Genomic DNA, 26,718 nt, shown 5'->3' on the forward strand with positions numbered 1-26,718 from the left:
GGAGTCCAGACTTGCCCAAGGCTTCTCAGCTTAGGGTGGGTCCAGGTACAGGCCTGGGAGGAAAAGAAGTAAATGTGTCCTTGCTTGTGCACTTTGCAGCCCGCGTGCGCTCAACTTTAACAGCCGGCTAGGTGTGGTGTCCCCTCCACTTGCCGGTGAGCAAATAGGCGTGTATGGGGCGTGGGGGTGGGGGTGGGGGCGGTCAGGTTACTAGGCTTAAGTGGTGGCAGAAACCCAGGCCCAACCCCAAAGCCTGTGCTCCTCTCGCACAGCTAGAGGTTGGGGCCGGAAGGAGGGGGTGGCTGTTAGGGAGTAGGGAGTCCGGAGAGTAGGGGCGGTGGGGAGAAACCAGGCGCCGAGAAGTTCAGGTAAAGAAAGTTGGAGGACGGCCACAGAAGGGAAGGAGGGAGCTCGCGGCGCTGGAGCGGGGGTGGTGGCTGGCGAGCCCGCGGGGCCGATCAGGGGCGACGGAAGCGGCCGGGCGCGGCACCTGCACACCTGTGGGTGCGGAGCACGCCCCCCCACCCCGCCCCTCCCAGGAGGGCTCCTGATTCCGGTTCCTGCGCCGCGCGCAGGTGAGGCCCGGCGGGGTGGGGCTGGGCCGCCCGCGCTCCGGGCTCCGCTCCTCGCCCTCGGCTCGCCTGGCCGCGACCCGCGTTGCCGTGGCTACCGCCGCCTTGCAGCCTGCGCCCCCACAGGGAGGGGTCGAATCCCCGCCCTCGGCAAGTGCGGAGCCCGTAGGGCTGGAATGCGGGGTCCCGGGCGGCTCGGGGCCGCGCGCCCGGCTCTCGCGGCTGCTTCCGGCCTGGCCTGGGCGGCGGGCGGGGGGAGGGCGGCCCGGCGGGCGCGGGGGGAAGGAGCGAAGCCCGGCCCGGCCGACGCGGCTTTGTCTCCTTTGTTCCCGGCGGTGGCAGCGGCGCGGCGGGAGGGGCGGGCAGCGGGCGCGCTTTTCCGCCCCTCGGTCTCCGGGTAACAGCTGCGGCGCCGCCGGAGCCACCTCCGAGGGGGGGGGCGGGCGGGGGGCAGCGAGACCGCCGCGCGCAGATCCCGAGCCCGCAGCGGCCGGCGCCCGCCTCGGCGCGCTCCTCCCGCGGGGCCCGGCCGGGTGGTGAGTGCGGGGCCCGGGGCCCGGGCGGGGGGGCCGGGGGTGGCGGTGCGGCCCCGGGGGGGAGGTGGGCAGCTTCGGTCCTGATGCCGCCGGGAAGGGGCAGCCCGGCGAGTGGTGGGCAGCTTCGGTCCTGAGAGTTGGGACCACACTTCTCCGCACTGAGGGAAACTCTGGCGGCTCCGCCTGTAACGCGATTGGGAGACGGAGGAGGTGGAGCTGCTCCTCCGCGCCCCCTCCTCGCCGCCGCCTCAGCCGGGACCGGCCGGCCCCTTCCCCGCCCTCCCAGGACCACTGGTGGGGTCCTTGCCCTGCGGCCGAGGGAGGAGGGAGGAAGAGCCGATGGGGAGGTCGAGGCTTCCCCTCTGTATGTAACAGCCTTTCCAGGCTACGCTCGGCAGCACTGACAAAGGCGGACTGTGAGCCTTGTGTTAGGCATCCCCAGAGGGGGACCCCCCCCACCTCCCGACACGACCCAGGCGGTGGGTGATTGATGAGCGCTCCTGAGCCCTCGCCGGTGGTGCAAAAATGGTGGGCCCCTCCACCCCACCTCCACACACAGACAACAGGGCGAACAATGTGCACTACAGCACTGTCAATGAAATCTCCTCTCCTGGGTGGACCCTGGGAGCCGAGCAGGAGAAGGGGAAGGAAAGGCCAGTTTCCCACTGATCCCTGTGACTTGGTAGATGAAGGCTGGGGTCTCCAGGGGTGGAAGGGCAGAGTTTGTTAGCCCCTTTGGTGGGTGAGGACAGCCCCACGGCGGCCCGAGTTACTTTCTCTTTGCAAAAAGAAGTTAGGTAGCTGTGGGCTCTGCTGAAGCAGTCCAGAGAAAGGTGGGCCCAGAAGAGACCTCAAGGCAGGCCCGAGGCCCCAGTACAGGCAGAGTTAGGTTTTGCCTGTGAGTTTGGATGAGGCCTGAGATCTGGTGATCCTGCAAGTTGAGGACACGAGGCCTGGCTCCAAACCAGCCTTTTTAGTCTGCTCTGGCCTGGTTAGTAATAAAAGTGGGCCTGACACCTTGCCCCTTTGAGAGGCCAAGTGGCCTGGAGAGGGGTGTGGGCCCCACATCTCCCCTACTGGCTGGATTTCCTTGGCTGTGAAATGGGGGTTCTTTCAACATGCAAGGAGCACTTGCTTTGTGCTGATAGCTGTCTTAGTTGCTGGGACCTCTGAATCAAAAGCCACACTCCTTGCCTGCAAGGAGCTTCAAGTCTAGAATGGGGAGGGTGGAACAGAGAAAAGTGGCCTTGGTTGGTGCCACTCATGCCAGGCACACACCGTTCCATATTTAATGGCCGGAGCAGTCCTGCCTCCCATTCTACAAACTGGAACTCTAAGGCTCAGCCGAAGGCAGAGCTGCCGTCCACACCAGGATGGTAGCTGGGTATGTCCATTCCATCTGCCACACGGAGCCTGGGGGAGACAGGGGAGGCTCTCCTGGGAGATGGTTGGGAGTCAGAGTTAAGCAGATGGAGAGGGAGTGGGCATTCCAAGCAGGGAGCAGTGTGAAGCAGCCCACAGTTAGACCAGCAGGAGCTAATAGCATCTGTGGGGGAGCCCTGGCATGCATTAGATGGAAGAGGGCGGGGACTCGAGGGCTTTGACCTTTATTCTTCAGGCCTGGGGCTGCTCCAAAGACAGGGGAGAGATACGCTCTGATTCTGCTTGAAGATCCTGTGAGGTAGGAGGGGCAGCCTGGAGGGGCTGGGGGCTGCTCTGGCCTGTGGCAGAGGTTAGGTGAATTTGAGTGCCCAGTAGGGAGGAGAGGTCACTGCCCCTCTTTTCCCCCCTTCTCCACCTGCGGTACGTGGGGAAGGGTGAGGGTCCTGCTTCAGTGATTGAAGAGGCCCGTCACTTTTCCTTGAGTGGCTCAGCCTCCAGCCTCCTTTGTGGGCCTGGCCAGGAGCTATTCTGATCCCTTCCATTTTCCTGTGGGCCATTTGACCCAGTTGTGATTTTACATTTGGGGAGTGTCTTGGTTGCTGCCCCTTGAGGGCTGGAAAACCTTGGCACGCAGTAGGCTCTGAGCAAATGTTTGTAAACGAATGCAGTGACTCTTGGTCTAACTATGGACCTTCTGGCCCTAGCGCATCCCTGGGCAGGAGGTGGCCGGAGGGAGTGAGCAGCAGCTGAGTGCAGGAGATAGCCTCTGCCCATCCTCAGGCAGACCCTGTCTTCCCAGAGGAAGAAACTCTTCCCCCATCCCTTGGAAACAAGGTGGGGGGCTCCTGGAAGCCTGGTCTTGCCATAGTCCTGGGTTCACGACTCTCCCTGCTATCCCTTTTCCCCCACCCCCTCGGGTAGCAAACAGAGGCGGCCTTGTTCCTGCTCCCATAGAGCTGCCCTGTTCTCCGCACACTAAAAATGGAAACCCCCAAGCTATTTCGGGAGCAGTGCCCAGCTGGGCTATGGCCACCGCTCCCCTGCTCCCACCAGGCTGCTGGACCCTCCTCCAAGACTTAGGCCCAGCCTTCTCACTCTGGGACCATCTCAGCAGCACCTTGGCGGGGTCTTGGCTGGGGGGAGCCGATCCCGGGCTGAGGGAAGCTCTCCCACAGGCCACCTGGCAGCTGGGTGGTGGGAGGGGCCGGGCAACGTGGCCTGGGCAGAGGCAAGTAGGGAAAGTATCTCCCAGCCTGGGAGCAGCACTTCATCAACCTGGTGTTCCTGGCTGGGGACCACCCGGGGCTGGGGAAAATGGTGTTGCCATGGTTTTCTGCTCCCTGGAGGCTTTAGCTGGGACCTACAGGGAGGGATCTGGGAGGAGAGCCGGCACCCAGGGTCTAAGGAGGCCCTGGGGATGGGGAACACAGCTGGACATGGTGACTTTCTCTGGGACAAGCCTCCCCCACAACCCTGGGCCCCGGCTCTGCTCTGACCTGCAGAAGAAGAAATAGCAAGAGATGTGCTGGTTTCCAAGGCCCTTAGGGCTCGAACCAGGGAAGTGTGCATGAATCTGTGGGTGCAGGTGTCTGAGTGTGGGTGGGTGTGACATGTGCTTGTGTGGAATGCCTGTCTGCAATGTGTGTTTGTGTAAGGAGGTTGTGCCTTTGTGCAGGTGTCTGAGTGTGTGGGGTACATGGCCTGTGTTTCTCCATGCATCTGTGCAATGTGGACCCGTTGCGTCTGCATGCATCCCGTACGTGCCTGTATGCCCGGGTGTGGGTGTGCATTCGCAGGGCTGGTGGCATGTGTGCTTCCTGGTGTGTGCAAGCCTGCATCTGTTTACGCGCTGGTGTCAGTCTGGGCCAGGACAGCCCCTGGCCCGTGTGGAGGGTGTGGACCTGGGTGCCCTGACAGAGTCTGGGCAGAGGGTGAGACAGAGGGAGTGCCAGGAAGGGAGAAGGGGCTGCAGAGGGACAGGGGTGTGCTGGAGGTGGGGGGTGGGGGCTGGGCCCTGCCAGCCGTGGGGCTCCTTCCTCGCTGCCCTCTCCCAGGCCCTGAGGGTGCCTGGTTCCGCTGCCCTCCCCCTCCCTGTGTGGGCTCTGAGGAGGCGTCCCCTGTGGAATGTGTTTGGTGGCCGAGGGCCAAGCTGGGCCCAGTTCCACTGGCAGGCTGGGCAGCGGGAAGGGGAGCCCGGGCCCCCAGCTTCATGCTCTGCTGTCTCCCTGGCTAGGTGACTCCCACACAGGTCATGCTGTTGTCTCCTGATCCGGCCGGCCCTGCCAGGTGAGCCTGACCTCTCGTCTGGGCACCTGGGAAAAGTGTGACTCCCTCTTCTTAGGGCTCTACAAGGTGGCATCCAGTCTTTCAGGCCCCAGCCCTGGCAGCCTCAACCTCCCTCATCTTGCCATTGGTTCTGCAGATTCCTTCTGGATTCCTGGCCTAAAAGGCCCTGCATCCAATTCTTGCTCTGCTCTAATGTGCAGATGGCCCATGGGAACTTGCCCTCCCTCATTCCCCCCAGGCAGCTGACATCTATGCAGAGGGGTCCTCTCCCTCCTGGGGGCTGTGGGCCCCTCCTTCCCCTTACCTGTGTTTCCCACATCCCTGCCCCTCTGGCCCCTTCCCCTGGGACCCTGTGGTGACACAGGGCAGTGCAGAGCGAAGGGGTGGTGGGGTGGGATGGCGGTCTCCTGCGACAAAAGTGCTTGCAGGAAGTGGACAGTGTTGAAGTTTCCAGGAAAGATCTCCTGACTCCTCGCTAGTGCGTGGTCCTGGGGTCATGGGGGACCACAGTGCCATCTAACCGTAGGCATCCTCTGCTCACTCCCTGGGTTAGGAGGATCGTCTTGGCAATGTGATGGCCCTGCCCCACCAGTGGCCCCTCAGCTCTCCATCTCTCTCCTTGCCAGGTGACCATGCCTGCCCTCGGCCCAGCTCTTCTCCAGGCGCTCTGGGCCGGGTGGGTCCTCACCCTCCAGCCCCCTCCACCGGCTGCTTTCACTCCCAATGGCACGCATCTGCAGCATCTGGCACGGGATCCCACCTCAGGCACTCTCTACCTAGGGGCCACCAACTTCCTGTTCCAGCTGAGCCCTGGGCTGCAGCTGGAGGCTACCGTGTCCACTGGCCCTGTGCTAGATAGCAGGGACTGCCTGCCACCCGTGATGCCCGATGAGTGCCCCCAGGCCCAGGCTACCAACAACCTGAACCAGCTGCTCCTGGTGAGCCCAGGGGCCCTGGTGGTGTGCGGGAGTGTGCACCAGGGGGTCTGTGAGCTGCGGCGCCTAGGGCAGCTGGGACAGCTATTGCTGCGGCCCGAGCGCCCTGGGGACACCCAGTATGTGGCTGCCAATGACCCCGCGGTCAGCACGGTGGGACTGGTGGCCCGGGGCTTGGCTGGGGAGCCCCTTCTCTTCGTGGGGCGGGGCTACACCAGCAGGGGTGTGGGGGGTGGCATCCCTCCCATCACAACCCGGGCCTTGTGGCCGCTGGACCCCCAAACTGCCTTCTCCTATGAGGAGACGGCCAAGCTGGCCGTGGGCCGCCTCTCGGAGTACAGCCACCACTTCGTGAGCGCCTTTGCCCGCGGGGCCAGTGCCTACTTCCTGTTCCTGCGGCGAGACCTGCAGGCTCAGTCTAGAGCCTTCCGGGCCTATGTGTCCCGAGTGTGCCTCCAGGACCAGCACTACTACTCCTATGTGGAGCTGCCTCTGGCTTGCCAGGGTGGCCGCTACGGGCTGATCCAGGCTGCGGCTGTGGCCACGTCCCTGGAGGTGGCCCAGGGGGAGGTGCTCTTTGCAGCCTTCTCCTCGGCCGCTCCCCCTACCGTGGGCCGGCCTCCGTCAGTGGCTGCCGGAGCGTCTGGAGCCTCTGCCCTCTGTGCCTTCCCACTGGACGAGGTGGACCGCCTTGCTAACCGCACGCGAGATGCCTGCTACACTAGGGAGGGCCGTGCCGAGGATGGCGTGGAGGTGGCCTACATCGAGTATGATGTCAATTCGGACTGCGCACAGCTACCCGTGGTGAGTCCCAGTGCCTCGCCGTCTGGCAGTCACAGCTGGGCAGCTGCCCGAGGGGTCTGAAGGGAAGCTGGCGGTGGTGTGGCGGGGCTGAGCAGGTCAACGGAGGTAATGTACTGTCTTTGTGCCTGGGCAATGGAGAGATGCCTTACCGAAATTGTGGTGCCCAGAGGTCAGAGAGCCAGCCATTCTGAGGGTATTTGTGTGGGTAGACTGAGGATTCTAGGCTTTGGGGCAGGGATCTAGAATGTAGGGGGATGGGCCCTGTTTTAAGTTCTTGAGCAAGGAAGGGAGGTGAGGTTGAGACTTGTTTGGCTCTAGCTTCTGGATGGATAACACAGGGAAGAAGCCACACCCCGGGGGACTGAGTGAGGGAGAGGTGGCGGGGGCCCAGGGGAGCAGACTGGCCAGGAGGACGCCAGCTTCGGGAGGCTTCGGACAAGTGGTCCAGGGGAAGACTGAGCGCATAAACCCGGGGGGAAGGCCACGGGTGGAGGAAGGTGGAGCCCCAGACAGGTGGGGATCAAGAGTGGGGTAAAGAGCTGCTGGAGTCTGTCCAAGGCAGCTGAGGCCACACTAAGGTTGCAGCTGTGGGTGATGTCGGGGAGGGCCGGCAGAGAGACTGGGGTGACGATGAGAAGCGGCTCCCAAAGAGAAGGGTGAGCGAATAAGGTGGTCCCAAGAGGTCTGGCAGAGAAGAGAGAATCATTTAGGGAGAGCTGGCTGGGCCAGGGGATTGGGATGTCCAGGGAGGGCCTTATTGGCCTTGCTGCCTGTAGGACACCCTGGATGCTTATCCCTGTGGCTCGGATCACACGCCCAGCCCCATGGCCAGCCGTGTCCCCCTGGAAGCCACGCCCATTCTGGAGTGGCCAGGGGTTCAGCTAACAGCTGTGGCAGTCACTGTGGAGGATGGACACACCATTGCTTTCCTGGGTGACAGTCAAGGGCAACTGCACAGGGTGAGTGCACAGGAGGTACTGGGCCCTGCCCCAGGGTCTAGAGGGAATGGGCTGCTGGTGACCAACCTGTGACCCCTGGGGCCGGGATGAGGGATCTGTGACACGCCCCTGGCCCCAAGGCTGGGAGAGATGACTTATGCTTCTCTTCCCAGGGCTGGGTGGTATTTACCTGTGACCTCCCCCACCCCCTCCCCAAGGGCTGGGTGGTGTGACCTGTACTGCCAGTAAGAAAACTCAGTTTGTAAATTGCTTCATTTTGGCGAGAGGAGAGGGCCTTGGGTCTATAGCCATGGACTTGGGTCCCAGAACTTGTCTCTGATCTCAGGTCTATTTGGGCCCGGGGAGTGATGGCCACCCATACTCCACACAGAACATCCAGCAGGGGTCTGCCGTGAGCCGAGACCTGACCTTTGATGGGGCCTTCGAGCATCTGTATGTCATGACCCAGAGCACAGTGAGTGCCAGGCGAGAGCTGGGGCCTGGCTGCTGGGAGGGGCCTTGGGCCGGGCCAGGGACCGATGAGTTACTGGTGTTTGGATTGCTGTCATAGCTTCTCAAGGTTCCTGTGGCCTCCTGTGCTCAGCACCTGGACTGTGCATCTTGTCTTGCTCACAAGGACCCATACTGTGGGTGGTGTGTACTCCTTGGCAGGTCAGTGCTTCGCTGACTCCTGACCCTTGACCCATTCCCCAACCCCAACCCCAGCCTCCTGCCCTCACCGCACCTACATAATTGCCCTGTCCAGTATTCCTGGTCCTTGACCCTTGACTTGCAACCCCTGACCCCTGGATGCCCCACTCTCCTTCCTCCATCCTGGGCATCGGTGCCTTGCTGGGGCAGACGTAGCCTAGTGTCACAGCCCACCTGAGGATCCTGCTCAGGTCCCCAGTATTGGGGGTGTCCCTGCCCCATGAAGGTGGATCCCCGTCATTCTCATGCAGGTGCAGTCGCCATTCCGAGTGCTCACGGGGACAGGGCCCAGAGCGGTGGCTGTGGAGCTTCCAGCCTGAGCTGGGCTGTCTGCAAGTGGCAGCTATGAGTCCTGCCAACATCAGCCGAGAGGAGCGGAGGGAGGTGAATGAGCAGGGCTGGCGCATCTCTCACGGGGAGGGCTCTGGTGATGGGTCAAGACCTTGCATTTTAGTGTCAGATGCTCCAAATACCACATGGCCTTCTACGAGTCACTTCTCTTGGGGCCTTGCTTTCTCTGTTTCTAACCCAGGCTAGAGGGCGTTTGTGAAGGCTTGGGGCCACCAGCTCTCGACAGCCACCAGCCCCTGAGCCTGCTCATCTTGGGTGCCCCGGAAACAGGCCCCGGTCTGCTGCCCATGGTTCCAGCAGCCTGTCCTGGCCTCTCTTGGCAGGTTTTCCTGTCGGTGCCTGAGCTGCCACCTCTGTGGCCAGGGGAGTCCTATGCTTGCCAGTTTGGGGATCACCAGAGTCCTGCCCTGCTGACCAGTTCTGGTGTGATGTGCCCTTCCCCAGACCCTAGTGAGGCCCCAGCACTGCCGAGAGGAGCCGGTGGGTGAGAGAAGGGGCCAGCTCTGGGGCCTGGGAGCCCCACGCTCCTCACATCTTGCTCCAAGGGGTGCGGTTGGGGTGAGGTGTGCATCCGGGCCGGGAGCCCTGAAGTAGCGCCTTTCTCTGAGTCCCCTGACTAGTCCCCGGTCCTCTCAGATGCCCATTTTGTGCCCTGTGGACCATATTCCCCAGACGCTCCTCGCCGCTGAGGGTGCTAACCCCACTCCTCAGCCTGGGCCCTCTCTCCCACTTTGCAGACCATGTGTCCGTGAGCGTGGAACTCAGGTTCGGTGCTGTGGTGATTGCCAAAGCTTGGCTCTCTGTCTATGACTGTGTAGCCGTCACTGAGCTCCGCCCGTCTGCGCAGTGAGTCCCCTGCCCCCCTGCCCCCCGGCCCCCAGCCCCCGGGCTCCCCTGCGCTGATGCCTGCCCCATGGCTGTGCTCCGTGCAGGTGCCAGGCCTGTGTGAGCAGCCGTTGGGGGTGTAACTGGTGTGTCTGGCAGCAGCTGTGCACACACAAGGCCTCATGTGACGCCGGGCCAATGGTGGTTAGCCAGCAGGTGAGCAGGACCCCCAGCCGGGCCCCCCAGGGTTGTGCGGGTTTCTCTGATGGCCCGGGGTCTGTGTGCCTGCCCGCCCACGTGAAGCTCTGTCGTGAGCACCCGAGCTGCTGTGTGTGGCGGACTCACTGGAGTTTCAGGAGAGGACATTTGTGGCTGAGCGGCAGGGGAGGTCTGGGCCTCGGGCCCCACCTCAGCACAGATGCCCCTGGAGCCTGCCCTCTCCTCTCTCCTTTGGAGAATTAACGGGCTGTTTTTGTTTCTCTTTCCCTTGGTCTCCTTTCCTCTTAACACACCCTTTGCCTGCCTGCCACCCACTCCCGCACCTGCCTGCTGAGTGACCCCTCCTGTCTTTCTCTGCCTCCCCCTTCAGAGCCCGCTTCTCTCCCCAGCCCCTCCGGCAAGAGATGTACCCACCCCCTTCCCACCCCAAGCCCCCCAGGCCCCGGTCACCCCTGCTCCCGACACCCTTCCCGTGGAGCCTGGGGCCCCCTCCACGGCCACAGCCTCGGATGTCCCACCTGGGGACAGGCCTTCCCTGCGCAGCCCCTGGGGGCCAGGGGCGGGTCCTGGTCCCGTACCCGCCTCAGCCTCCACAGAGTCACCTCTCCATGAGGAACCTCCCCCTCCCAACCCCCCCCACAGACCTGGAACCGCTGTCCCCGCCCCCACTGACTCCGGACCCACGGCCACACCCGAGGACCTCTCAGCCTCCCACCCATCGCCCTCAGATGCAGCAGCACTGCCCCCCGCCCCTGCAGACCCCGGCCCCGAGGCCGACCCCTCTGCGGCACTCCTGGACCAGCCCCCCGGCACTGCTCCCGCCACCACTTTCCCAGGGGCCGCTGGCTCCGCGAAGCCTGCTCTGGACTGGCTCACGAGAGAAGGCGGCGAGCTGCCTGAGGCGGACGAGTGGACGGGGGGTGACACACCCGCCTTCTCCACTTCCACCCTCCTCTCAGGTGATGGAGACTCGGCTGAGCACGAGGGCCCTCCCGCCCCCCTCATCCTCCTGTCCAGCCTCGACTACCAATACGACACCCCCGGGCTCTGGGAGCTGGTGAGGCCCAGCCCAGGAAGGAGGCCTCAGGGGAGGGGACACAGGGCAGACTCGGCCCCTTACCTGCCTTGCGATCCTGCATCGGGAGGGATCGAGGGGCAGCGTGGGTTCTGCAGCTCCACACTGGCCTTGGGCCCTGGGTTCTGTACGGGGAGCCACTGAGTTGACAGGGTGGGCTCCATAGACTGCCTTGCTCTTGGTGTCTGCAGGAGGAGGTGAACCGGGGGGCAAGCTCCTGCCCTTGTGTAGATAGTGTTCAGGGCTCCACGCTGATGCCGGTCCACGTGGAACGAGAGGTCCGACTGCTGGGCAGGAACCTGCGTCTCTTCCAGGTGAGCATATGCCGTTGTAGGTGGACTTGTGGCCTCCTGGGCTGTTGACCGGCTATACACAAGCCCTGGAGAGCAGGAAGAGGGCTTGGCCCTCAGTCCCAACCCGGGGGCTCTGCTAGGGGCCCATGCGGGGCTCAGTGGGGCCCACTCCTCCAGCTGCCCCACCAGCTGTGGCCTCTGCCCCCAGGACGGCCCGGGAGACAATGAGTGCGTGATGGAGCTGGAGGGCCATGAAGTGGCAGTCGAGGCCCGGGTTGAGTGTGAGCCACCTCCGGATGCCCAGTGTCATGTGACCTGCCGGCGGCACCAGGTGCGGGTCACGAGGGCCTGGGTGGGCGAGGGTGCGCTGGCCACAGGCTGGCCTCCGACCTCAGCTGGCTGCACCACATTCATCCTGGGAGTCCGGGTGCCCTGGCTCTGGCCTCTGACTCTATGCCTTGGGGTCCCTGCACCCCAACTCTGACCTCTGACCTTGTGCTCCCACAACTGGGTCATTTTGGTGCTTTCTGGACCCCCTCCCCAGGCCTGGCCTCCCCCAGCCGCAGGCTCTGACCCCACTCCCATTTCTGCAGCTCAGCTATGAGGCTCTGCAGCCAGAGCTCCGTGTGGGGCTGTTTCTGCGTCGGGCCGGCCGTCTGCGTGTGGACAGTGCCGACGGGCTGCATGGTGAGCTAGTTGGGGCCTCTGGGGCCGGGGGCCTCCTCCGCGCCGGCCTCTCACATTTGTCTCTGCTACCCCCAGTGGTACTGTACGACTGCTCTGTGGGACACGGGGACTGCAGCCGCTGCCAAACTGCCAGGCCCCAGTATGGCTGTGTGTGGTGCAAGGGAGACCATCCACATTGCGTGGCCCAGGAGGCTTGTGGTGAGACCGAAGCTGTGGCCACTCAGTGCCCTGCACCCCTCATCCACTCGGTGTGTTGGAAACGCTGGCGTGTCCCTTCCTCACCACTGCCTTTCGAGGGAGGATGGGGGTGCTGTGGGTCCAGGGGGCCCAAAGGTGGGAGGCTGGGTCTCCCTCTCCAGGCTGCCAAGGCCTGACTGGTGGGCGGAGGTGAGCAGTCCGTGTCTTGGAACAGGTGCAGCCGCTGACGGGGCCTGTAGACGGAGGCACCCGTGTCACCATCAGGGGCTCCAACCTGGGCCAGCACGTGCAGGATGTACAGGACACGGTCAGGGTGGCCGGAGTGCCCTGTGCCGTGGACGCTCAAGAGTATGAGGTCTCTAGCAGGTGAGTTGGCTGGACCAGCGGGACCTCGGCACACTGCATGAGCTCCCCGATGGGCTTTCCTGCTCACGGCTGCCCACCCACTACTCATCTGTCCTTCCCTCTCCCCCTTTCCCTGTTCTGGCCCCAGTGCCACAGAGCTAGGGTTGCCATTTGAGGCCCCGGAGCCCTCACCTCCGCTTCATGCACAGACATGCATGTTCCCGGCCTGGGAGGCTGGGGAATCACTGCTGAGCCCAGCCCAGTCCCTGCCTAGAGCCGACAGGTGGCCCCATGCAGGTGTTCTCAGCTGGCTCTCCAGAGACCAGGGACGTACTTGTGGTAGCAAGGTTCTCAGATCCCAGATAGCTGTGCTCAGGGGCTGGTCTTCCACCAGCTGCTCTTTCTTCCCCAGGCACTGCCTCGGGAGGGCGCCTCAGGAGGACGGACTCGTGGCCCGCCTGCTAGGTGCCAGACGCCGCAGTCTGCTCCTTGGGACCCCGGCTGCCTCCCAGGGCCTGTAGCCAATAGAAGTTCTGGGTCACAGTAGCCTGGCTGGCAGTTGCAGGGTCCCAAAGGTGCCCACACAGGACATTCCCAAGGAGATATCCACAATCAGCAAATCCCAAACCGGCTGAATATCAGGGTTACCCGGAGAGCCTGTCCAAAGCCACCATGGAATCGGTCCTTTGCACCCACCCTCAGAGATCTGGATTCAGTAGGCTCGTGCTGGGGCCCCGTAATCTGTATCTTATTTAACTTATTGATTCATTTTGGTCATCTCTATTTTATTTATTTATTTTTAAATATTTTATTTATTATTTTATTTTAATTTTTAAAAAAATTTTTTGAAGATTTTATTTATTTGTCAGAGAGCATGCTTGAGCACAAGCTGGGGCAGCTGCAGGCAGAGGGAGAAAGCAGGCTCCCCGTTGAGCAGGGAGCCCGACGTGGGGCTTGATCCCAGGACCCTGGGATCATGACCTGAACCGAAGGCACTTAACGGACTGAGCCACCCAGGAATCCCTATTTATTTATTTTTAGAGAGCGAGTGAGCACACACATGTATGTGAGTGGCAGTGGGGTGGGGTGGGGGAGAGGGGCAGAGGGAGAGAGAATCTTGAGCAGGCTCCATGCTGAGTGGGGAGCCTGACACAGGGCTTGATCTCATGACCCCAAGATCATGACCTGAGCTGAAATAGAGAGTCAGACAGTCTAACCGACTGACTCACCCAGGCACCCCTCATAATCTGTATTTTAAAACCAGACTTTGGGGGCGCCTGGGTGGTTCAGTTGGTTAAGCGACTGCCTTCGGCTCAGGTCATGATCCTGGAGTCCCGGGATCGAGTCCCACATCGGACTCCCTGCTCAGCAGGGAGTTTGCTTCTCCCTCTGACCCTCTTCCCTCTCGTGCTCTCTATCTCTCATTCTCTCTCTCTCAAATAAATAAATAAATAAAATAAATAAAACCAGACTTTGGGAGCGCCTGGGTGGCTCGGTCAGTTAAGCGTCTGCCTTCGGCTCAGGTCATGATCCCAGGGTCCTGGGATCGAGCCCCACATCAGGCTCCCTGCTCAGCGGGGAGTCTGCTTCTCCCTCTCACTTTGCCTCTCTCCTCTGCTTGTGCTCTCTCTCTCAAATAAATAAATAGAATCTTAAAAAAAAAAATAAAATAGAAAAACAAACCAGACTTTGTTAGAGCATGTGGTTTTCCCTTCAGCGTTTTATGACCCAAAACTTCAGGTGATTGTCTAGACTGTTAATGATTCTAGAACCATGAGACTTACCAAGTGATTTATAAAGAGTTTAAAATATTCTCCGGTTGAAGTCTCTCCTGGGTACTTTACATACCACTTGTCCTGTTTTCCAAAGCGCCGGCAGTGAGTGTGGCCATGTCACGGGATGGCGCCACGGCCAGCCTCACACCGGGGACAGTGATTTGCCCCGAGCTTCTGTTTTCTGGCTGAGAACCAGCATCTTCTTAGATTGCTCACTTTCCCTTTCCATCTCTCTCCAGACCTGACCAGAGGCTTTCAGGGACTTTTTTTCATGGGGAAATCAAGTTGCCACCGCTTTGCAAGTGCTGTGGCGCACGTGGTGGTGGTTAGGCCCCACATGAGCTCAGTACTTCATGCCCTCAGCCGGCCTCACGGGGCTCCTTGTAAACTAGTGCCCCACAGAGAGGTGGATTCCTCTTCGCGAGGGGGCCTTAGGGTTGGGCCTGAGTGACTAAAACCGTGAATATGAATTCTCAGGTGCCAAAGCCCCCTGGCGTGCCAAAGGCATTCCCTCCAAAGTAAGGGGATCTCTGTCAACCTCGGGAGTGGGAAGGACACCAGCGGGGCAGGGAGGGGGCAGCCGGGCCCGTTTGAGGGGACCGCTGCTGCGGCCCGGCACCCCAGCCCGCCCTGTGCCCACAGCTTCGTGTGTATCACTGAGGCCAGTGGGGGGGAGGTGGCTGGCGCGGTGACGGTGGAGGTGCCAGGAAGAGGGCACGGTGTCTCAGAGCACGACTTCACCTACCAGGTAAAGTGGCTCCCCCCAGCCCATCTGGTTTTCCCTCCTGGGGCTTCCCACCCTAGGGCCTTCTCATCTGCCTCAGGCTCCCCTTGCTTCTCTGTTTGTGGCCTCATGCCTGCCTATCTCTCCCTATCCCCCTTCCCACAGGACCCGAAAGTGCACTCCATCTTCCCGACCCGGGGCCCCAGAGCCGGGGGCACCCGCCTTACCCTGCACGGCTCCAAGCTCCTGACTGGGCGGCTGGAGGACATCCGAGTAGTAGTTGGAGACCAGCCTTGTCACCTGTGAGGGCTGCTTCCTCATTCTGCAAAAATCCATGAGCTCCAGGGAGAAGACAGAGGGGTGGGATGCTGGGGAGAGCAGAAGTGGGGGGAGAGGGCCAGGTCTGCTCCATCAGAAAGCGGCCAGACCCTCCCTAAGCTGGGGCTGTCGTGGGAAGGTGGCCTCCAGGGTCACCTGTGGAGCTTTCAGTCGGCTCTGAGGGGAGTGAGCGGAGGCCTGAGCGGGTCCTGTGTGCTGGGATCATCCCGGTCGCCTTCCTGACCTGCCTTCCGTTCGTCCCTCCCTTCCCTAGGCTGCTGGAGCAGCAAGCTGAGCAGCTGCAGTGTGAGACCAGCCCCCACCCCACGCCTGCCACGCTCCCTGTGGCTGTGTGGTTTGGGGCCACTGAGCGGAGGCTTCAACACAGCCAGTTCGAGTACACATCAGACCCCAATGTCACCTCTGCTCGCCCCACCAAGAGCTTCCTCAGGTGCTGGGCCAAGGGCATGGCTGGGTAGCATGTGCGGGGGTGGGGGGAGGGGGGGATGGTCTTTGCAGCTCTAGGATGTGGGGAGGTTGCAGGGCTTTCTGTGGAGGCTGACTCCTGTGCAGCTGGTGGGGACAGGGGCCATGTGGCCTGGGCCTGGGCTAGGCTGGTTCCATAAGCCACCAGCGGTTCACGGTCTGTGTTGCAGTGGAGGACGTAAGATATGGGTCCGTGGCCAGAATTTGGATGTGGTACAGACACCAAGAATCCGAGTGACTGTGGCCCCAAGAGCTCCGCAGCCTAACCAGGGGCTTGGGCGGAGGCGCCGTGTGATCCCGGAAACAGCATGCTCCCCCGGTGCTTCCTGTGGCGGTCATCATGTAGGACCCCTGGGCCTCCCCTGCTTGCACAGGGCTAGCTGTCCCCCACGTCACCCCATGCTCCACCCTGTGCACACCCGTGGGCGGCGGGTACCAAAGAGGCTATGTCCCTGTCCTTGCTGGACCCCCTTCCTGCATGGCCCTCAACGGGTCCTCCCCCGTCTTTCCTCCCTCTGCCCCAGTTTGAGGAGCCATGCCACGTGAACTCCTCTCAGCTCATCACTTGCCACACGCCTGCCCTCCCAGGCCTGCCCGAGGACCCCCGGGTCCGGGTGGAATTTATCCTTGACAACCTGGTCTTTGACTTTGCAACGCTGAACCCCACACCCTTCTCCTATGAGGCCGACCCCACTCTGCAGCCCCTCAACCCCGAGGACCCCACCACGCCGTTCCGGCACAAGCCCGGGAGTGTGCTGTCTGTGGAGGTACCGTTCCCACTCACACGTGGGGCCACACGACCCTTCGCTTTGCTGGACGTTGCTGCTGGGGGAAGGGGGGCATAGCAGCTGAGCAGGGGCCAGTGCACGGATCTGGTTCCTCACCCTTCATGTGGTGAGGGCTGAGGGGCCGGCGGGGGCTGCCTAGCCTGCCGCGTCTGGCCAGGGCTTAGATCCTTCACCCGGGTCCCAACACACTCCGTGGCAGGAGTCTGAGTGACAGTATGTAAATGGTCTGGCACCCACAGTAGCTGGGGGGCATGGTACACAGTAGGCGCCTAGGTCGATGCCCATTTGGCAGCCTGGCTCAATGTGGACAGACCCTTGGCATGGGTTCTGACACGTGCAGTAGGTGGGCATCCCGAAAGGCCGTAGGTGGACAGCCCATCATCGCTCACCTGGTGGGCCAGCAGACACTGTAGGGGCTCTGGCTTTGTGAGTAACTGGGCAGGACTGGGGGGCAGCTGTATATTGTCCAGAGTTTTAGCTCTGGAGAAGTGAAAAGGTGGGGAAGAAGGATGGGAAGGGCAGAGGAGGGTCGGGGGGGCAGCTTGGAAGATATCCGTGGACTGTCGCCTCCCCTGCAGGGGAAGAGTGCTGAGGCATCATCAGCCCTGCTCCTGGGGGTGGGTGTCAGGACCCTCCCTCCCACATTTGGGGGGATAGGATCTGAGTGACCACCAGCTCCTCCCCTTAGGGAAGAGTTCTGACTGATCCATCAGTGACCTCGTGTTCCAGGGGGAAAATCTGGACCTTGCAATGTCCAAGGAGGAGGTGGTGGCCATGATAGGGGATGGCCCCTGCGTGGTGAAGACGCTGACCCGCCACCACCTGTACTGTGAGCCCCCCATGGAGCAGCCCCTGCCCCGGCACGACGCCCTCCAAGAGGCACCAGACGCTTTGCCCGAGTTCACGGTCAGTAGGTGGGCGTGGGCCGGGCTGGGCCCAGGGCACGCGCTGAAACCTTGCTCACAGGCGGCTTCCCATGTAGGTGCAGATGGGGAACCTGCGCTTTTCCCTGGGCCACGTGCAGTACGATGGCGAGAGCCCCGTGGCTTTTCCCATGGCAGCCCAGGTGGGCTTGGGGGTGGGCACCTCTCTTCTGGCTCTGGGTGTCATCATCATTGTCCTCATATACAGGTGGGTGTAGCTGGATGTGGCTGGGCTGGGGCAGCAAGGGGTTGTGGCTGGATGGGAAGGGCAGACGGGGCCAGGGGTCAACAAACGTTTCTGGAAGGTGCCAGAGAGTACCGATTTTAGGCTTTTATGGGCCAGGTGGCCTCAGTTGCCATGGTTCCACCCTGCTGTGACCCGTGCAGAAGCAGCCATAGCCGAGAGGCAAACACACGGGTGTGGCCATGTGCCAATAAATCTTTATTGGCAGAAACAGGTCGTGGGCCAGATTTGGCCTGGTTGTAGTTTGTTGATCCCAGGGCTAAACTGTTGGGCTAGACTGGAGATGGAGTGTGACTTGCTCAGGACGGGACAGGCTAAATTATTCTGGGCGAGGCCTTGGCTTGGCTGGGCATGGCCATGTTAGACACTGCCGGCCTGGGCCAGGGTGAGGTTGGGGTAGACAGGCCTGGGCCCAGGGCACCAGAAAGGGCTCTGGCCTTGTCTGGCCTCCCCCTTCCTGACCTTGGCGCTGAGTAGGAGGAAGAGCAAGCAGGCCCTGAGGGACTACAAGAAGGTCCAGATCCAGCTGGAGAACCTGGAGAGCAGTGTGCGGGACCGCTGCAAGAAGGAGTTCACAGGTGAGGCTGCAGAGCAGAGAGGCCTGGAAGATGCTCCAGGGCTATGCCCAAGCCTGCTCGCATGGCGTGGGATCCATGCCCCAGCCTGGCCTCCTCTGCTCCACAGACCTCATGACCGAGATGACCGATCTCACCAGTGACCTTCTGGGCAGCGGCATCCCCTTCCTCGACTATAAGGTGTATGCCGAGAGGGTCTTCTTCCCCGGGCACCAGGAGTCGCCCTTGCACCGGGACCTGGGTGTCCCTGAGGGCAGGCGCCCCACGGTGGAACAAGGGCTGGGGCAGCTCTCCAACCTGCTCAACAGCAAGCTCTTCCTCACCAAGGTGCCGGGCGCCCCACCCCAGGCCCCAGGCCTCTGGTGGAGGGGAGGCGGGTGGGGGGCCGTGTGGGGAGGGCCTGCCTCAGCTCCCGGCCCCACCCCTCCTGCCCCAGCCCCGCCCCTTCTCTCTCCCTCCGATTCTGAATCGGCCCCTCCCTCGCTCCCCCTGCGGTCTCCCTGGTACCAGTTCATCCACACCCTGGAGAGCCAGCGCACCTTCTCGGCTCGGGACCGCGCCTACGTGGCCTCTCTGCTCACCGTGGCACTGCATGGGAAGCTCGAGTACTTCACTGACATCCTCCGCACCCTGCTTAGTGACCTGGTGGCCCAGTACGTGGCCAAGAACCCCAAGCTGATGCTGCGCAGGTCTGTGCGGCCGGAAGCCACGGGGGCTGGGTGGCTGTAAGGGCTGGAGCCAGGAGCTGAGGCAGGCCCTCTGGCGCTTGGGGGCCTGCAGCGCAGACAGCCCTCCCCCCTGCCCCTCCCCTTTCCTGTCTTCCTAGGACAGAGACTGTGGTGGAGAAGCTGCTCACCAACTGGATGTCCATTTGCCTGTACACTTTCGTGAGGGTGAGGGAGGCAGAGGTGGAGGGGGCCCGGGCTCCCCCCCAGGGTGGGGCAGGACTCTAAACCACACAGCTTCCAGCCCCCAGGCAGCTCATATACTCCTGCCCAGCGTGTCTCCGTCACTGGAGGCCCTCTGCAGCCCGTCCCCTTCCCCAGCGTGTCCGTACAGCTCCGTTTCATGCCTGTTATCTGCCCCGGGGGTCCTCACTGCCTGTCCCTTCCCTAGGACTCAGTCGGGGAGCCTCTGTACATGCTCTTCCGGGGAATTAAGCATCAGGTGGACAAGGGACCAGTGGACAGCGTGACTGGCAAAGCCAAGTACACCCTGAATGACAACCGCCTTCTCAGAGAAGATGTGGAGTACCGTCCCCTGGTGAGGGAGGGAGGAAGGGAGGGGGATCGGGAGACAGGAAGTGAGGGAGGGGAACAGGGAGGGAGGGAGGGAGGGACGGAGCGTGTGAACATGTGCCCGCACAGCGGTGTCGGCCCCTGGTGAGGATGAGCGTGTGTGGTCATTATGAATGTCTGTGTCGCGTTTACAGCTAGCCTGACTTCTGGCTGGCTGTGGAGAGAGGCCTTTGGACTAGTGCAGCAGGATAGAGGCTTGAAGGCCAGTCCTTGAGACAGAGGGCCTGGAGGATTGGGCCTCAGGCTTGGAGTGTGGTCAGTGTGGACACAGCCAGGGTTTGGGGAGCAGTCCAAGTCCTTGGCCTGGGCCAGGGCCCGAGTGTTTGCCTGCTCAGTGTCGTGCCAGTGATGTGATGTGCCCACCAAGCCGGGAGCCAGTTCTGCCAGACGTGGCCGTCTCTTCCTTTGGATTGTTTTCCCCTTAGTAGAGTCCTTTCCCCAGTGACTCACGTGGGGCGCCTTCCCCGGTGACCCACGCAGGGCACCTCTGGGTAAAATCTCATGCAGGCTCCACCAGACCTGCTCGTCTCCCAGGCTGGTAGGGACTTGTCAATTCTCAAGCAGGCTTCTCTCAGGCCTCAGCCTGACCAGTTGAGCCAGGAGCCCAGAGACCTGAGTTAAGAGGGCCTTGTGTTCACTTGTTTTTTCTGCCATTCACCTGTTTCCCTAGTGCACTGTGCTAGGTGCTGGGGTCACAGTGGAGGGAGCCGCTGTCCCAAGGGGGGGCGGGCCGGTGAAGAGACAAGAATCAGGGACTCCTTGGGGCCTGGAGGTCGGAGGCAGTGGCTCCCTCATGGGTTGTCCATGTCCCTGCATCCTGGTCATCCCATGTGGGGCATGAGCCCTGACTGCTCCCGTGTATACCTTGGTAGACCCTGAATGCACTGTTGGCGGTGGGGCCTGGCGCGGGAGAGGCCCAGGGTGTGCCTGTGAAGGTCCTGGACTGTGACACCATTTCCCAGGCCAAAGAGAAGATGTTGGACCAGCTTTATAAAGGAGTACCTCTCGCCCAGCGACCAGACCCCCGCACCCTGGATGTCGGTGAGGGTGGAGGGGAAGGGTAGCCTGGGGGCCTGAGCCAGAGTGAAGGCTGAACTGGCCCTGGCCCAGCCCTGCAGGGGCAGCATCTCGCTCAGTGGGCACGGGGCAGCGGTGGGCTGTGGGATCCCTCTACACGGACAACCTCTCACGTGGTTGAGGGGCCCCATCCTGGTCTTTGCAGAGGTTGGGTGGGGCTGCCCCCTGTTGGTGGGCCCGTGTCCCTGGGGAGGAGGAGGAAGGCTCCACCTGTAGGAAGGGTGTCCCAGGAGCCCTCAAGTCCCACCTTGCTCTTGCAGAGTGGCGGTCTGGGGTGGCAGGGCATCTCATTCTTTCTGACGAGGATGTGACGTCGGAGGTCCAGGGTCTGTGGAGGCGTTTGAACACCCTGCAGCATTACAAGGTGGGCGGAGTAAGAGCAGGAGGAGGGGGTACGGTGGGGCGGGGCTGGTGGAGGGGTCACCAGCTGTGATCATCAGGTCCCAGACGGAGCAACTGTGGCCCTGGTCCCCTGCCTCACCAAGCACGTTCTCCGGGAAAACCAGGATTATGTCCCTGGAGAGCGTGAGTACTCTCCCCCACCCCCATCCAGCCTCCACCCAGTCACTGTCCTCTGCCCTCGCTTTGCCCAGTCCCCAGTAATGGGCAAAGTCCTCTGGACCTTAGGGTGGGCTTGTGTCGGCTTCCCTTCCACCTAGAGAAGCCCTCAACCCATGCTTCCACTCCTGGAAGTTGGCAGGACCCTGGGGGCCCAGGGAAGGTGGTACCTGATGAGGGATGACGAGCTGTGGGGTCTTGGCACAGGGACCCCAATGCTGGAGGATGTGGATGAGGGGGGCATCCGGCCCTGGCACCTAGTGAAGCCAAGTGAGGAGCCGGAGCCCCCCAGGCCTCGGAGGGGCAGCCTTCGGGGCGGGGAGCGTGAGCGAGCCAAGGCCATCCCTGAGATCTACCTGACTCGCCTGCTGTCCATGAAGGTGGGGCAGGAAGGATGGGGTCGGGGGCTGGGGTCGGGGACGGTTACTTACGGGTTTTGGGGGTGGTATGGGGCTCGCACGGGCACAGTGCCCTGAGGTGTCCGAGGCCGGGCTGGGCCGAAGGTCCCCTTGCTGACTATACCTCCCCTTGGGCTTCCCCTCCCCCACAGGGCACCCTGCAGAAGTTTGTGGATGACCTATTCCAGGCGATTCTTAGCACCAGCCGCCCCGTGCCGCTTGCTATCAAGTACTTCTTCGACCTGCTGGATGAGCAGGCCCAGCAGCACGGCATCTCCGACCAGGACACTGTCCACATCTGGAAGACCAACAGGTGGGGGTGGCGCTGGAGCCCGGTGGGCCAGGCGTGCGTGGACTCTTCTCTCCTGCCTCCCCAGCACACTCATCGGCCATGCCTGCCCCACCCACAGCCTGCCCCTGAGGTTCTGGATCAATATAATAAAAAACCCGCAGTTCGTGTTCGACGTGCAGACGTCTGATAACATGGATGCGGTGCTCCTGGTCATAGCGCAGACTTTCATGGATGCCTGCACCCTGGCCGACCACAAGCTGGGCCGGGTGAGTGGGTCCGGGTGGACACGGAGGGCATGCCTGACGGGGCGGGGGTGGGCTGGTTCGGGGCGAGGGGTGGGCGGTGCTGTGTGCGCACAGATTCTGGGCTTGGCCCAGAAGGTCAAGGAGGAGGGCTAGGGGAGGCCTGTGACTCCAGCCCCAGGCCGGGCTTTGTCCTTGGGAGGTGGCAGTACCTCAGTACCCCTCGGGAACCCAAACCAGCAAGCAGCCTGGAGCTGTTCTGGGACTGTAGAAGCCACCTGTCCATCTGGAAACCACCTGGTGGGCCACCCCCCGACCCCCCCATCACCCCAGGCTCCCCTCCTCCCAGTCTGGGCTCACCGGAGGCCCAGGGATCAGAAGTGACCCCTGCTTGTACATGGGCGGAGGCGCTGTCTGCCTGCCAGTGCGGTGTAGACAAGAGAGTCGGGGGCAGCGAGTGCCAGGCGTGGAGCGAGGTGCTGCTGGGGGGAGCTGAGAAGTGGACGGGAGGGGCCGGGGCCGTCTGGTAGCACGTGGCGGTGGCGGGCTGTTGTCACAGTAGTAAGAGCCAGGAAAGTCCCATGACAGATAAGGGGTCACTGCTGCAACTGCTCAGCCACCAGCAGGCGGGGCCGGCGGCTCCTCAGGCCCATGAAGGGAGCCTGTTACCTCTTGAGAGATGGATCTCTCGACCTCTGTGGGGAAACAGAATGTTAAATTCTACTTTGTAGTGCTGTCTTTTGGGGCCCATTTTTGTTCTCTGTGTTCCCGTCACTCTGTCTACAATGAACTGAGAAAACACAGGCCCCCACCTGGACCCGGGGGCCATGGTGGGTGGATGCTGTGTGCTGGCTGGGTTTTTGCCCAACCTTCACACTGTCTCCCCTTCCCAGCAAAAGTGCAAATGCTTGCTGGGTAGCTCAGGAATGGTGTAAACCAGGAATGCCCAGGGTCCCCCCACAGCGAGTTGGTGAGAAGGCATGCATGCTGATCAGGCCCAGGGACTGCATCGCTGCCCACGTGGGGTGGTGCCGTCTTTTCCTCACCCTCCCGGCAGCTCTAGGATGAGGCAGCAGGTGCCGAGAACAGAAGTGTGCTGCCCAGAGCCCACGGCTGCGGAGGCAGGGCTGGGATTGGAACCCACTTCAGTGGTGGAGGACCTGTCTGGGTGTGTTAAAATTGTGGGTTCTGACCTGAGAGACCTGCTTCAGATGCCAGCTCAGCCACTCAAGGGTGAGGTGGTGTGGGGCAATTTACTAAATTTCTGGGTCAGTTTCCTGAGTTTTAAAACGATTACATGAGGAACGAGCAGCACATGGAGAAGTGGCATTAGGGCCCCACACGCCGCTGCACCCTCCCGCCCTGCACGTCATCTCCCTGCTGGATGCAGGTCAAGGCAGATGGAGCTGAGAAGTGACCTTAGAATAATTCGGGGGGAAGCTTGAGGTGACAGAAGCAGAGGCTGGACATCAGTGGACGGGACCGGCGGAGGAGGTCCTTGCAGAAGGGAATGGGCCAGGGTCGCCAGCCATCCCAGTTTCCCGGGACTGAGGGGTTCCTGGGGTATCTAAAACTGAAATGGCGCTGGGAAAACCAGGACCGTTGGTCACCCTAAGGGGGCTCTCCTCTTTCTTTCCTGCTGGTGCCTAGGACTCCCCCATCAACAAACTTCTATATGCTCGAGATATTCCCCGTTACAAACGGATGGTGGAAAGGTACGAGGGTGAGGCAGTAGGTCTGGAAGGGGGATGGGTGGACGGATGGATGGATGTTTATGGCTGTAGCCCAGGGGTGGGCCCTGGTGGGGTGAGGTGTGGCTCGCTTACGCCGCAGCTGCCGTACGCATGGTCTCTGACAGGTACTACGCAGACATCAGGCAGACCGTCCCTGCCAGTGATCAAGAGATGAACTCCATCCTGGCTGAGCTGTCTCGGGTATGGCCTTCCCTCTGCTTCTTGGGTGGGGCACAGGTCTCCGGCCATGAGGATCCTGCCCTTTTGCAAGGAAGCCCTGGGGACCTCAGCAATCCTGTGAGCTGGTTGGGGCAGGACACATACCATCATCATAAACGCAGAGTGTTCCAGTGGCCACTGTAAAAGACCGGGGCTCCCAGTGTCTCAGTACAGAGCAGTAGGGCCTTGTCCTGGCAGCTACCACCGAACCTGACCCAGCCAGGTGCTTGGGTGCCTGCAGCCCGGGCCGGGTTCTGGGGACGGTGCATCCAAGGCAGTGAGCTGGCTGGGGTTCAGTCCCAGGACTGCCCAGGCCGGCCTGCCCTTGTCTCTGTACCTCCCTGCTTTCCTCAGGGGTGTAGGTGCGCCCCCACCTGCTCCTAAAACAGCCCCCAAACGTAAACTGCAGGCAACTTACAGTGTTTCTGAAACAATGATGCGGACCACAGACCACACCCAGTAGCAAGGCAGCTGTGATTTGGTGGTGTTGCTGTGGGGGGTGCCTTGGCCACGCGCCTGCCCCCCATAGGAGCTCCACAAGTCAGGTGACCTCAGCCCCTGCCGTTGTCCTGATGAGGAGGTGCAGACTCCCAGATGGCCCCGTGGAGGGGCCTGGTGTGACCTCACGGGAGACGTGAGGGAGATCAGAGCAGACCAATGCTGGGTCACAGCCTGTAAGCGGCACCTGTCTCGCGGGGCCCTGCCACCGTCCGGGACCCTGGGCTCCCATCTGGTGCCTCGAGGGGAGAGAGGCAGGGCCCTGTTCACACTGCAGACCCGGAAGCCCTGGTGTGTTGATGGGGCTTCCTGCTGCAGGGCCTGTCCCTTCCGCCACCTCCTCCCCTGTTTGCCAGGGATCCTGTGATTGGTAACACCCCTCATCTCTCATCTCTTGTCTCCTCTCCTCCCTAGAACTACTCTGGGGACCTCGGGGCACGAGTGGCCCTGCATGAACTCTACAAGTACATCAACAAGTACTATGACCAGGTGGGCAGAACCGCGCAGAACCCCGGGCCCGGAGCGGGGTGCGCCCTGGTACTGGTTGCGCTCTAACCTGGCCTCGCCCTCACCATCTGCGCTCCTCGGGAGCAGCAGGGATCTCAGGCATTGGGGCGGGGCCGCTGGGGGATCTGCCAGGGCCTGGAGATGGTGGGGGGGACATGCTGGGAGGACACAGGGCTGCCACCTCTACCCCCACCTCGCCCTAGCTCGCATCCCTCCCGGAGTCCACAGTGGCTGTGTGCTGTGCACGGCCACCTCTGCGGGAGGCCTGAGCTGCCAGAGAGGGGTTCCTGCCGGGGGTGGGTACGGGCACAACAGAGCCAGTGAGGGGGCTGTCTGGGCGATTCCTGGACTGGGCCTCGAGATCAGCGCACCTACGAGTCAGCCTGCTAAGTGCCTACCAGAATCGTGCACCCAGCTGTCTGTGTGGCTCCCGAGACATGGTTGCTGCTGTTCAGGGATGAGGAGCCTGCCTCGTGGCCCAGGCCTAGAGTGAGGAGGAGCCTGCCTCGTGGCCCAGGCCCGGAGTGAGGACAGTCATTTCACAAACGAGCGGCGCACGGATGTGAATTCCGGGCACCTTGCTCCAGCAGTGCGAGCCCCTGCGTGAGGGCGGCAGGGGTGTGCGAGGCGTCACGTGCCCTCGTGCAGACAGGGTGGAGACCCCTCCCAGGTCCCGCCGGGCCCCCTGTGGCAGCCCCCACTTGTGCTTCTATAGTTGTGGGTGTTGGGTTGGTGAGCTCCATGAGGGCACATCACTTGGGTCCCATCCTTGCAGGGTCCCTCCTCCTTGCCCAGCACCTGGCAATAGGAAATTAGGAAATGCTTCTTACCTGCTGGGCAAGGGGAGCCATGATGGCTGGAACACGGCTTCTAGGGGGTTCGTGCCGAAAAGGCCAGCATGGTGGGTGCAGGTGGCCTCCACTCAAAGCGATCTTACTGGTGGAGGTGGATGCTTGTCACTGTGAGTGCTAAGTACTGAGTAAAGTACCTCATTCTCACCTCTCGAATCCTTAAAACCCTGTGCTGACCTCACCAGCCAGGCCCTGAGGAAGTGGGGGGGGGGGCTCGCCCAGCTGTGCCGCAGTATCTGAGGAAGCCGGTCAACGTGTGCGGGTGAAGGTGGCGGGCGCCCCTGACCAGTGGCCTCCGTTGCAGATCATCACTGCCCTGGAGGAGGATGGCACGGCTCAGAAGATGCAGCTGGGCTACCGGCTCCAGCAGATCGCAGCTGCTGTGGAGAACAAGGTCACAGACCTGTAGGGACCTGGCCAGCCCTGGCCTGCCATTGCCTCAGCCCTGCCCAGGCGGCCCTGGAACCGTGAGGGAGAAGCGACCTTCTTAGATGCCTGTAGTGCCTGACAAGCAGAGTTAGTAGAAGGTGGCTCCCAGTCCCCTGGGGCCTCTGGCCTGGGCCCTGCTGGACCTACCTCGCAGGCCTGGGGCCTTGAGGCTGATCGGGCAGTGCCCAGCCTGCTCCCTGAGTCCAGTGACCCCATGGACTCTTTTGTGTGTGACGTCAGTCTGTGTGGAGTCAGGGACTAAGGGCTTCCAGAGAGTGGCTGGAAGGGCCTCCAGCCCCTGGAGAGACTGTACTGTTCCTGAACACTGGCCTTTATCCCGCTGGGATGCAGAGGGGGAGGGGGAGAGCCCCACTTCCCGTCCTGTCGTCCTCCATCGTCCCTGACCTCAGTTTAGCTGCCTCTGGCCTTAGCTGCTGCCCCGTTCCTAGGTCCGAGAGAGGAATGCCTTTGCTAGGCCACTGCAAACTGACCCCTCGGTGGGGCTGGCTGCCTCTGGGCCACCGTGCCTGAGGCAGCCCGTGGTGAGGGGCACCTGCTGCAGGCGCCGGGCGGGAGAGTGGGGGCCCCACTGACCCAGCTCTTCATTAAAGGATAACACACCGCA

The 26,718-nt window shown here is 62.1% G+C and overlaps 1 protein-coding gene across 4 annotated transcripts; it reads left to right on the forward strand.

Moving 5' to 3' along the window:
* The first annotated feature begins 110 nt into the window (after nucleotides 1-110).
* On the forward strand, nucleotides 111-26,718 carry PLXNB1 (plexin B1). 4 transcript variants are annotated; one of them, XM_028124382.2, is made up of 38 exons: nucleotides 111-155; nucleotides 4,725-4,777; nucleotides 5,404-6,516; nucleotides 7,293-7,475; nucleotides 7,801-7,929; nucleotides 8,026-8,126; nucleotides 8,417-8,549; nucleotides 8,840-8,996; nucleotides 9,254-9,362; nucleotides 9,449-9,557; nucleotides 9,931-10,617; nucleotides 10,827-10,949; nucleotides 11,137-11,259; nucleotides 11,522-11,615; nucleotides 11,691-11,863; nucleotides 12,028-12,179; nucleotides 14,576-14,681; nucleotides 14,823-14,959; nucleotides 15,250-15,426; nucleotides 15,632-15,803; nucleotides 15,986-16,228; nucleotides 16,979-17,155; nucleotides 17,232-17,380; nucleotides 17,894-17,994; nucleotides 18,101-18,318; nucleotides 18,502-18,680; nucleotides 18,818-18,884; nucleotides 19,108-19,254; nucleotides 20,162-20,330; nucleotides 20,627-20,730; nucleotides 20,807-20,891; nucleotides 21,132-21,304; nucleotides 21,475-21,635; nucleotides 21,733-21,880; nucleotides 23,507-23,571; nucleotides 23,715-23,790; nucleotides 24,721-24,795; nucleotides 25,969-26,718. In XM_028124382.2, exons 3-38 carry the CDS (start codon nucleotides 5,410-5,412, stop codon nucleotides 26,071-26,073), a joined length of 6,414 nt encoding a protein of 2,137 aa, XP_027980183.1. In that variant the 5' UTR covers nucleotides 111-155; nucleotides 4,725-4,777; nucleotides 5,404-5,409; the 3' UTR covers nucleotides 26,074-26,718. The 4 variants fall into 4 exon arrangements, with proteins under 4 accessions (XP_027980183.1, XP_087884653.1, XP_027980182.1 ...); XM_088028527.1 differs by lacking the exon at nucleotides 111-155 and adding an exon at nucleotides 558-575; XM_028124381.2 differs by lacking the exon at nucleotides 111-155 and adding an exon at nucleotides 1,048-1,108.

Source organism: Eumetopias jubatus, unplaced genomic scaffold, assembly GCF_037043125.1.
Source record: "Eumetopias jubatus isolate StellerSeaLion01/CBP00866 unplaced genomic scaffold, mEumJub1_p1.0 scaffold_1, whole genome shotgun sequence".
NCBI lineage: Eukaryota > Metazoa > Chordata > Mammalia > Carnivora > Otariidae > Eumetopias > Eumetopias jubatus.

Coding starts and splice junctions, on each gene's coding strand:
- PLXNB1 (XM_028124382.2), top strand. CDS start 5,410: ATGCCTGCCCTCGGCCCAGCTCTTCTCCAGGCGCTCTGGGCCGGGTGG. Junction 7,476..7,800: donor GTCAAGGGCAACTGCACAGG/GTGAGTGCACAG, acceptor CTCTGATCTCAG/GTCTATTTGGGCCCGGGGAG. Junction 21,305..21,474: donor CTCGCCTGCTGTCCATGAAG/GTGGGGCAGGAA, acceptor CCTCCCCCACAG/GGCACCCTGCAGAAGTTTGT.